Here is an 11,974-nt window from a genome sequence, read left to right as displayed (position 1 = left end):
TATGGTGGTATCTAAAGTGCTAACTGGCTAACTCTGAGATAACAGTTCTGATGTAAAGCTAAGTGCAATTGCTGTTCATATGCTTAATGTATGGATATATTATGCAACTGACTGCATGCGTGCAAGGAAAAGCTCATTTTTCTTTATATTTGCTTGAACAATTTCAAGACAAATAAACGATTGTCTTTCCGTAGTCATTTACAAAGCCTGGCCTTGAGTAAAAATAACTCTGATGTACTGCCAGGCTCAGTTTCTACAGTTTTGGTTTTGGATGAGGTTTCGGAAAGAAAAATGTGTCCTGTTTTAGCTTAAAGCTGTATCACAGGATTTCTGATTTTTGTGTTTTATTGCTATGAAATGTAGGTTATTGGTCATATATAGCTGTCTAAATCAAATGTCTGGTGGTTGTTCTAAATCAGTGGTTCTGACAAGAAAAATAATAATGATTAAGATTCACATAAATTTTACATATTTTTGCTTAAATCCAAATTCAAACATATTAGCCTTTAACACAAATATTCTTACTCAAAGACAAGTGTATGAATTATCAAGTGATATATCATCTCTGGTACCCCTCTGAGATAGGACACCCCTCACTGAGAGGACAATTATTTGAGTAAGAAACTTGGGCAAGATTGTGTGGGGGACGACTTGCAGGAAAGGAGCCAATCTTGAGCTGCGCTTTCCCCAAAACGGTTGTTGTTTTAAATTCACTTCTCCAAAAAAGAGGGCTCAAAGATCCTCAAATGCAGCTTTAAATTTCAGTAAAATTTGACCATGTTTTTCAAAGAAAGATTCCAAAATGCAGAAGATGATATGCATGTTTCTTTATTTCATAAAGAGAAATGGTGTCTAGACAAAAAAAGTCATTTATAGAACACTAGCAATTGAAATGAATGAAAATGGGGTTTGCACAATACCGTATTTACAATGGTTATTAAGTCATTTTAATTAATTAGGGTCATGTAGCATTTAAAAATTATAAAGGTAAGAACTCTTAGTAGAGAATAAGCAAATGACAGCTATTTCAAATGGACAATATTAACACAAAACAGTCATCTAGAAAAATGAAAGAAAAAACAACAACTTGAACTACAAGCTTAAGAGCTATTACATTAAAAATGATGCACCAAAATCTACTAATACAATAATCCATATCATCTGTGTAAAAAGCATGTAGAAAAAACACCTGATGCAGTTTGCTGATACAGTCATTGACCAGTTATGAGAGGTATGAAGGATTTCACAGGTAGATAAGTGTGAGAAAGTCCGCACTGGTGACTCAGGGATGGGGGCCGGGGCCCCTGCATACACTCACTTCATTTGAATGTGAACTATGGCCTCTGCAAGTTCTAAGGCAAATATTGGAGGTGCACTTGTATCCATGCTGACCCATCCCAAAAGTTGGATTAAAGACAAGGTGAGGAAACTCATTCTTTGTCTCTTTACACAACACCAAGAAGCAATCCGATTGAACCGACCATCAGTTAAACATGGCAAACATTTATCAAACATGACATGACACCTATTTGTAAACATTTTCCATTTTCTATAATGATCTCAGCCTGCGCATTCAACCAGGATACCATTTTCTTTTCCAATAAAGATGAGCAATCTGTGAGAAAAGGCATGTTTTGTTCATATTTTTATAGAACAACCTTTGGAGTTGAAAAGCCAGTGTTTGTTTCAGAGAAGCAGCAACAAAAAAAAAAAAAAAAAAAAAAAACAGACTCAAGACAAATCCACAGCAAAAATGCACGAGCGTTCAGTTCAAGCAAATGGTTCATTTAAATCAATCTGCTGTGATGACAAAAACCAAAAACAAGAAGTTTGGCCTGCACAAAACGACCTGGAGGATTCCTAAGTATCAAATTATTACATCTACTTTAGGCTGGCTACACTTTAGACTAATTCAGGATCAATTTTGCCCCCACAACCATCAGGAAGATGCGGCCCTATTGGCTTGAGACTTTTGTAACTGAGTACTGTACGGCTCCTGATGAAGTCTCTTTTTGTTTATCGCTGCTAATCACAATGCACTCAGAACAACAAGATGAAGACATCGATTGTCCTCCATATTTGTTTTTCTGGTGAAGTCACATTTGATCGTGAATTCTGTGAGATTTCATACTACTATAATCAGCATGTGTGTGGTCTGCAGCCTGGCTGTATCATCTATTGTGTGTTTGGACGATTATGACCTAAATGAAGCAGTCAAAACCACCCTTACGTCCATGGTTTCAAGTATTTTTAATATCAAGATTAAAAACTATTGTCTAGAGTGTATCCAGCCTTTGGTGTCCATGCATAGTTATCAACTGCATCCTTTTAAAGCTGCACTAATCAATTTGTATACCAAAAAGTATCTATCTGTGCTGCTTTTTATGAAGAACAGCTGAAAAATCTGTTGCTTTTGGTTATAAACCCAAAATAATCTGCAAAAGATGTGAAAAAGTAACCTAACCAGCATCAAACAGCAGAGATACAATTAGCTGGTAAAAACATTGAAGGTGGTTTAGACCAAAAACAGAGCTAAAAGGAGAGCGGATACTGAACATACATTCATTACTTGGGTGCAAACAAAAGACTAAATGAAGGGTAATGTTGCTTTAAGCTCACTTTGGAGACAGCTATGTTGTTGTTTTTTAAGCCTTTGTGTTTACGTTGCTGCCCCTCAGTGGCCAAAATCAATTCCTGCAGCTTTAAGTGTCATTCATAAATCACTTTGAAGGGGTGTTTAATGGGACTTGAACTAAGTTAAAATAAAATAAAAACAGCTGCAGAGTATGAGACAGTGGGTTTAAAGGATTGGCACCCTGAGACACTAAAGGGACAGTTCACCCAAATGACAAAAATGTGTTTTCTCTTTAACATCTGCTTATATAGTTTTGGTTTCAGTCTGGTATTTATGCAGCCATTCTTTTTAATTCTAATCTAGACTAAAAGGGAAAAAGGAGGGAATATTAAGAGGAAAAAATGTTCCAAATTATCAATACTTTTTAACTTAAATCCAAAAATTTTCTGCATGGCTAAATGCCTCAAGGTCATACATGATAAGGTACATGCTAACATCCAATCCTGATGAGGACACTGCATGTGCTAAACACCATTTTGGGTTGGATATATAATAACCGATGATAACCACTGTCCATCCACCTCATAGAGCTGTGCTAGTGTGAATTTAAGACATTCAGCTTAGTACGATTTCAACCAGACTAATGTTACATGTATTTTTAAAGTTCAGTTTTAGTCAGACTAGCGTAATAATTATACTTTTCTTACTGCATGTTAATGTACTAGGTAGTACTGGTTCAGAACTTCATAAATCAGTGCTGATTTCAAATTTGGAATTTCAATTACAGAAATCACGGAAATCTGACTTTTACAATAAAGAATTTTGAACCCAAAATTCTGTGTTTTATCTTTCTGACTGTTTTACCGGAATTTCACCTTTCTTTTCTGAAACTCTCATTAAAAACTTACTTAAAATTCAAACTCTATACTCAGGGTTCGTCTTTAAACTGAGAAATATGATATTTTTTGTATCCTGATTCATTTTGGTCTTTGAATAACACCTTGATTCCTAACAGCCCTGGAAGACACTTTCCACGTGGATATGCTAACATTATGTTATTTCTTTGTATTTAAGTGTCACGTAAAAGACAAGATGACAATCTAGATTAACACCTGCCAGAGCAACATTTAATCCCATATGTTGCAAAAACTGACATCCACTGGATCAACCATTTCAAAAAAAAAAAAAAACAAAGAAAAAACTTCACCGTCACAAGTCTTGAAGTCGTCAGGAAATTCTGATTTGCGATACTGTGAACACTGTAAAGTTGTGCATTAACATAGTCTCTTCTAGTGAAAATGGTTAATACAGCCCTATTTGAATGCACCAGTGATCCATGCTCACAGATGTTTATTCTGTGCCCACAGTTTCTAAAACGGAGTAATTTTAAAACCAGGGGTATGAATTTGTACACTACTTGCAAGTGGAGGAAAGGATGGGTACAGATTTTAAAATGCCTTTTAATTTTGTATTAATTGAGCATTCAAGGGCTGAAATTTCACTCAGAACCTACAGAAAAAATATAATTTTACTTATTATGTTTTGTAATTTGGGTGAACTGACCACATTACCAACAGTGGATTTATTGCTGAGGCTGAAATTACCACTTTGTTGAACTGACTCTGCATAAAATAAAATGCCAAGAATCAAAGAGCTTAGCTGTCTGGATAAAAAGCTTTTCTGACTGGAGAGTAGCTTCAGTTTGCTTTATTAACTCTGCTTCTAAGCTCTATGGGAATCTAAATGGGTTTGCTAAATTCAATTATAAAATAAAAGAGATTCTGCTATGTAAAAATAAAAAAAGTTGATCACTGAAGTATTAATAACGTCTGAAGAGACACCCAGGGACCTTTGTTACAATATTTTGCTACAACACAAACTTCATAAACTCATCTTCTCCAGACAAATAAAAAAAAAAAAAACAACCAGAGTTGATGCTCTCTGATTCAACACCAGGCTTCTTCAGTTTAACATGAAGCAAATGAAAAAGTACATGAACTTAAACTCAGTTGCATACTGTCTGCAGAAATGAAGCCTCTGTGATGTAGACGTGTTGGTTCCACTTTAGTTTTGTGGCTTGAACCTGGTCAAATTTCCACATAAATACTGTAAATACTGTTTAGATTCAGTTACAAATGCATACAAGAATGAAAAAAAGCACAAATAGAAAAAAAGGACTGAACCACCATTACTGCTCTGCACTCAGGCTGTGCCACCACCTTTGTGTAATGTGTTTGTCTTGTTTGAATACATGTATGTGTGCATGTGTTTGTGTGTGCGGGGTCTATGTAATCTACAAAGTATAGGGACAAGTCTTTTAACAATTTAAAGACAGATTTATAAAATACACCTCACTCTGTTTGGCTTTATAACAGAAACAGTCTCACATGTGAGATCATATTTTTGACGACATCTAAGATTTACATCTGTTTAAGTCGGGGGCTTTAAAACATTTCTTCGGTACTTTAAAACCCCAATCCTTGATTCATTTGGCCAAAAAATCTTGTTAGGAACGTTTTTTGTTTTGAAATAATCTTGATGAATTTCAGCTAAGCAACTTGACTGTGAAACTGCTAAAAAGAAGTGGAGTAGGGAGTGTTGTCACAATGCTACAAATTGTTACGTTAGCTTGTGCACACCCCAATTTGACCCTGTTTTGCATTGAAAGAAGAGGTTGTCAGTCATTTAAAAATAGTCGAGTATTCCCTACAGCACTTTCTTTTCAAATTCTTTTACCCTTTTTATGTAAAGGTTTTTAAATGTATATTGACCACACAGTATGAGGGAGTGTTGCCTTGACACATCATATATAATGTAACAGTTAGCAGTTAACACACTATAATGTCCCCAGTCATTTAAAAGTGTGGATAATACAGTGGTAATTATCTACAAGCATTAAATAAGTAAAATTGAACATAAAAGAGTAGGATTTTAAATAAGATGTGTCTGTATACTGTAGTGAAAGAATTCGAACACTTGTCTCTGTCATCTTCCGTTAGTATACATATCCAAAATACTATTTAGCTAATTTTGGCTCAAATGTGGAAACTGTTTTTACATTCTGTTTTATACATTATCTGATCACATCACAAATAGTTTTATAATTTGATTATTACTGTTACTTTACAGTGTAGTTTTTGTTTTAAGCTGATTCTGAAGTGGCGTTAGCTGTAGCTCAAGCTGTTACAAAAGATTTAATTTTATGCAGGTTATTCTGTTCCAATCATGACAGCTAGAAATTTGGAAACCTTTTATCTGTATTTTTTTTTTCTTGTAATGTAACAGACTGAAGATTTCTGTGGATGAGTCTTCATTAACGAGGCTACCCCGAGCAGGACTCGATCAAAAATTTAGCTATCTTTGTTTTTTCAGAGGAGTTCCTCTTGAGGCATAAAGCCAGAGAACATCTTTATCATCTTCTCTTTTATGAAAAAGGAAAAAAACGCAAGTTTTTCTGCTATTTGATTAAACTCCAAAAAAAAAAAAAAAACCCACCTTTTGAGCCCAATATTATCCACCCACTTTTTTGGCGGTGCTGGTACTGGTAGTGAAATTTGTCATTCAAATCCCCCATAGACATTTCAGAAAATTGTAATTACAACACTTTCACTGCATGAACCAAGCTAAACAACTACTTGAGTACTTGTGACAATAAAACAGTTCATTCCTTGCAAAAAACGGCATTCGAAAACTGTGAAAAATGTACAAGACTGTATACATTTGTCTTTGCAAGGAGGAAGGAACTACATATCCCACAATCCACTGTGTTTCATTTTATACCTTGTTAGTGATAGCTTTTAAAGCCTTCAAACCATAAATCTAGTTTGAGCATTTATCACTTTATACTGTGGCTGCATGTTTTTTTGTCATCAACAGTCTACTTTTGTTGACGCTGTAACCGAAAACAGCACCAGTCAAAGAATGTTATTGTGTCCCTCAAGGATTATGAGTTGAGTTTGCGAATAAACCATGTTTTTCTTTAAACGAGGTTGATATCTTACAACCTTTTTCTTGGACAGAAGCATATATCATTGTTTCACAATCAGGTAGCTAGCTAGTTGTAGTCTAGCTTGAATACATCAGATATCAAATCCTCTATAGAGAAAATGAATGGGATTTTCATCTTCAGAACCACACTGTTGAGCCCTATTGTTTCACAGTTCATTAGCCTTGCATCAGGAGAGCTGGTTCTATTTTTCCTTTTTGTTCTATTAATAAGGGTTTACATGTTTAATAGAAAGTGCGGTAGATGATACTAAAAACCTTGGCAGAATTGGTCGATGAAAGAGCACTCAAATTGAACCACAGCTAGTATTAGCCTTAGCGGTCGATTAAGCTAACAGGTTTGGCCATTTTGGATTGGGGCTTTAAAGACTGACGAATAAAGCTTCACATTTCAATTAAATTCAACCTGCTTTTACATAAAGCCAGCCTCCTGTGAGGGTTGACATAATTCAGCTTGTTTATACATAGAAATTTCAAAAATATCATTTTAAAAGCTCCAGAGAAAAGTCACGAGGCAAACAGAAGCCAGACAAACTAACTAGACTGATTATAGCTACAGGGAGCATGCATGCACGTCACAAAGCAGGGTGTTCAAACAAATGCACGATTAGGGCAAACTTGGTACTATCTTATATGATTGTTACTTAATCATTTGGACAAACACATACACTGTTTTCACGTCAAATGAAATCTCAATTAGCTTATTCAATTCCTAAAGAAATACAAATATAAGTCGTGAAAGTTCTTATACCAGAACTTCCTTTTGTGTTTCAGATACATTTTTTCATAGAGATATTTTAATGGCATATTTATTCTTGTCAAATAAAATGTTTCCTTTTGAAGTGCCAAATTAAGTGCTCCATTGTCAGACTTTGAGGAGCCTAAATTTAAGATAAAGACCCTAATTTGAAGTGCTAAATGGCTCTGAGCGTTTTGGGGGCGGAAACAAAGTGCCTGACTTGGACCACGTTTACAAAACAATGATTCTAGCTGAAAATGGTTGCTTTTTGTAGTTTTTTTTAAACAATGCTGCTATAGGAGCCTTAAAACTAAGAATTTAAATTTAGGTACCACTTTTAAAAAGGTAAAGTGGTTATATGCAGTTCCTCTGAAAATGGAAACCATACGCACATGCTCATTATGGTTACAGACAATAGCCATGCATGAGTAGGTGGACTACAAAAATGGCGAACTCCCAAGTTCTGTTTGTACTGCTTACTTCTAGTTGAGATTTTCTGTAAGTTTAGGCTGGTTACACACTAGAAAATTTTAAGCCCATTTTTGGCCCCACTTGCCACTCCCAACAAACTACAGGACACAGTCAGGGCTTGCCACAACTGATAATTTGTCCAATTACTCCTTAAGTTTGTGGTTTTAATATAATTATATTAGCCCCTGATTGAGTCAGAGGGAATACCAAGAATAGCCAATGAGAGTGAGAAGCTTGGAAAGCATCTTCAACCAGATATTGCGTACCTTCATAGCTGTAAAACACGGCAGCAAACAGTTTAAAATGTAATTCTAAAAGCCAACTCATTAGAAATTTGGATTTAAATAGGTCTTAATGGTGAAGGTGTAACACTCAGGTAGGGTTAGCCTGAATTTTTTTATGGCCAAAATAAGCTCTAGTACAGTGTGTCCCAAACTTTTTTTTACAACACTTTTTTACAAGGTACAAGCCATCGCAAACCGACAACTTTGTTTTCCATACTGTCTATCAAGTCTGCCTTCTGTGCTGTCCTCAGATGATTGGTTGGACTGATGGCTGGTTTTAGCTTGGATAAGTCCTGACCTAGGGCTTACTGTTTTAAATAGACTTTCTTTGCTTCCTTGACCCCTCCAGCCTTCAGTGTCTGTCTGGTCTTGAACAATGTCTTTCTTTTTTATTAACCAAGCATCAATGACTTTGACTTCTATCCAGTGGCTGGTAGACTTTTTTGGGCTTTACTATGGCTATTATTATGGTTTACTACGGTTGTGTGTGATAGGCTGGAGCTCCCAATTTGACTATTATTTGTACTGCTGATGAAGAAATTCTTAAAACTCATTTGGCGACCAAAAAAAAAAAAAAGAAAAATCTTCCACGACCCAACCGTGGGTCCTGACCTAGACTTTGAGAATGAGTGCCCTAGTGCCTAACCAGCCTTAACCGTCTCTTCTTTAGGGTCATTGTCTACCCAGACAAACGTTCGTATGTTAGCCATTGTTGTACGTTTAAACCCCACTGCTCTGTGAAAGAAAGAGTTGCCAGTTCCTGGCTTTGCATGTATACTACCACATTTTTAGTGGTCCATGTGAACTACAGTTCAAAATGTTGTCTGAATATGGAACATTTTTTTTAGAAACTTAAAATAAAAACTTCATACTGTTTTCAGATATTCATTATTGTGTAAACGTGGCCATAGTTGATTTTTGTCTTTTTTATTAAGGATCAGTTTGAAAAAATCGAATTATCTGTCACTATTGAACTTTAGTTGGCAACACAGAATAAAACCTAAATCATGTCTGCGATAGTGTACACAAAGAGCATCTTTAAATACTGATAAGAAATAAGATTTCCTCCAAAAAGCACAAGGCAAAACTTCACATTTAAAGAGGAGTCAAAGGGGGGGAAAGAGGAGCTGGCCTGAGCCGCGCGTTCAAAAACACGTCTTGAATGTCTAACTTTTATACATGCATGGGGCTCAAAATTCGGCGTGTTGACGCATGTGTTTGTATGTATTGTCGTGTGTGTCTACGTGTGTTCGAGCTGATTTCCTGAGTTTAAGAACACCCGCCATGATGGGGAGCATTCGATAGGCAGGACAGGAAACAGCAAAGCAAAGATTTTTCCCTTAGAAAAAGGTGCTTGATATAACCCCGGTGAAAAAGAAACATCTAAGCCTCTACCTGTACAAAATCACTGTTACAGTCATCATGCTCCATACTATGTACATTTCTGCCAAACAAGCACTTGAAAGTCACCATCACAACATCCAAATACAATGGTATTGCTGATGAGTGGGAAATAAAAATAGCCATTTAACCGCCTGCTAAAACTTTTTTTTACCTTTCAATTCAGTGCTGAGGAAGGCAAAGGAGGAATGTTTTTAGTTACAAAGAAGTTCTCCTGTACACAAATACAAATGCGAGACGCTTGAAGACATTTTTGCATATGAACATTTTACAGTCTAACTGCATCCCTCGCGTACAGAAGCTGTATTCTCATTTATCATGAATTAGGTTGAACATTCAGAGGATTTTTTTCTTTCCTGAGTTTGAATTGCTGTGACGAAAAGGGCCACTGAGATATATAGAGTGAGAGAAGAACCACAGACAGAGCGCGGGAAGAGACAGAGAGAGGTAGAGTAAAGATTGACAGAGACAGAGTGGGAAAAAAAGTAGAGCAAATGTGAAAGAGAAGAAGGCAGGAACAGAGAGACAGAGAGCTGCTGCTGTTTAGGTCCGATGAGGTTTGACTTTGAGTTGTGATGTGTGGAGAACGGCGTCTCCGCTGCTGCCGGGGCGAGTTTAGCACCATTGTAAGGGTTTGGTGAGAAGTTCCCACTCTGTCACGGTAAGAGGAGAATACCTGGAGAACAGTATTGCTGCTGTTAAGACAACTTTAGTGTCAACCGTTCAAAAAAGAAAAAAAAAAAAAAACAGCACAAAAAGACATAAATACAAACAAAGCTTGTTTTTTTTTTTCAGTGAACACTGGCAGAGGCTGACTGTCTCAACAACCCAGAGCGAGGGTTTGTCAGAAGAGTAAAATTAAATAATAAAAAACATCCAAAACAAACACAGAGAACTACTTAGTGCAGTCCTTCCGCGGCTGCTCGTCAGTTGTACATTTTTCAGTCATTTCCTGGCAAAAATCCACCGTCACCGCCTGGTTGGACTTTTCCACGGACAGCTCCGACTTTGCGTACAAGTTGACGTCCTGGCCGTCTATTTCTCTGTCCGCCCCGTTCCTGACGGCCGAGTCGGGCTCGCTCTCCGAGGGGCCAGGCGACCCTTGGAAGCTGGGCTCCGGCGTGGCTGAGCCTGAGTGGGTGGTGAGGTCGATGCTGGTGGTGTTGTTGGTGTTGGTGGTTAGGCCGTGGGGGCCGGGTTTGGGCTGGTGGGCGGCGCTGTTGTTGTTGCTGGCAGTGGAGTTGGCGGGCCGCAGCACGGGACAGTAGTGGTGTAGAGACTGGACCTGCTCGGGGCTCAGCTGCACGTCCCTGCACACCTCCTGAGACAGGCAGGAGAAGTTCTCCCACAGCTCGCCCATGCACGCCTTCAGCTGGTTCCTCTCCGTCAGCAGCTTCTCCTTCTCACACACCTGAGAGCACACGTGGATACGCAGGGTGAGTCACTGTAGAGATGTGGGATATTAATAGCACAAATCTCCCACTCACTGTCTACTGAAGCTTCCATTCAGATCTCTGTCCAGTTCATTCAGTACTGATTTGTAGAGTTTCTAGGTCTCAGTGAATAATATGTGCAAAAAACAGTAGTTAAAGTGCAGGGAGGTGGTAACTTTTCATTTGATTCAATAAAGTAACTGCTTACTTACAGTTGGTCATCAGATAGGGTGGTTACTCAACATTAAATCAGTGCTAATTCATTCCCAGTTGAACTAGCAGTTAGTTATTAGAATGAGTAGTTAACCTACACTAAAATTGGAATGATAACAAGATCATGTATGATTAACTACCTGCTAGTAAACCGGGGAGTAACTAACTACCAGTTAAACCAGGAATTACTAACAGTTAGTCTGTAACATAACAGGCTTAGACAAGATAACAGAAAGGATCCCTACAGAGACAAAGCCTTATGTTAAAAAAAGAAGATGACTTTGAATCAAAAACAGAACAATAAACAGAGAAAACAGCAGTTATGCACTAAGAACCAGTACTGGAAGAGGCAAACACTACATTTTCTACTTCATCCCTGCAGAAACGGACAAATTCTTCATTCTCAAAAGATCACAATTTTGTCTAAATAAGTTAGAGATACTCAGGAATATTTGAACAAGCTTATCTTGCCCTTTGTAAAAGATAATTTTGGGTTTTTTGTCCCTAATTGACAGGCATCTGAAGAGGCACAGAAATATGGGGGTAAAAATAACGGGAAGGCATGGACCAAACAGCAATGGGGCTGGGATTCAAACATGGCATCTTATGTGTTAAAAATGTGTCACAATCATAAGGGTTTTTGGCTGATACACCAAATTAAAGATATTTAGCACAGTAAACTAGTTTAGAGTTGTTTCCTGCAGATTGGAGCTAAGCTTCAGATCACACACTCAGCATGAAGACCAGAGGACGTTCTGCTGGTGTAGAAGTGCAGCTCTGAACATCAACAGCCCATCTGAGAGCATAATCATGTCAGCTTTCTTCAGATGGTGGTTTTAAAGACAGATCAAAG

General features: G+C 37.4%; 1 protein-coding gene across 3 annotated transcripts in view; it reads right to left on the bottom strand.

Moving 5' to 3' along the window:
- Positions 1-5,018: 5,018 nt before the first annotated feature.
- The window catches only part of bach2b (BTB and CNC homology 1, basic leucine zipper transcription factor 2b), a 192,751-nt gene continuing 185,795 nt past the window's right edge, over positions 5,019-11,974 (bottom strand). For all 3 annotated transcript variants that reach the window (XM_041804601.1, XM_041804602.1, XM_041804603.1), the window contains one exon: positions 5,019-10,886. In XM_041804601.1, coding sequence (XP_041660535.1) covers positions 10,371-10,886 — 516 coding nt within the window. In that variant the 3' untranslated portion in view covers positions 5,019-10,370. The remainder of the gene's footprint in view (positions 10,887-11,974) is intronic.

This window comes from Cheilinus undulatus, linkage group 14 (assembly GCF_018320785.1).
Source record: "Cheilinus undulatus linkage group 14, ASM1832078v1, whole genome shotgun sequence".
NCBI lineage: Eukaryota > Metazoa > Chordata > Actinopteri > Labriformes > Labridae > Cheilinus > Cheilinus undulatus.
This window is presented reverse-complemented; position numbering and strand designations above follow the sequence as displayed.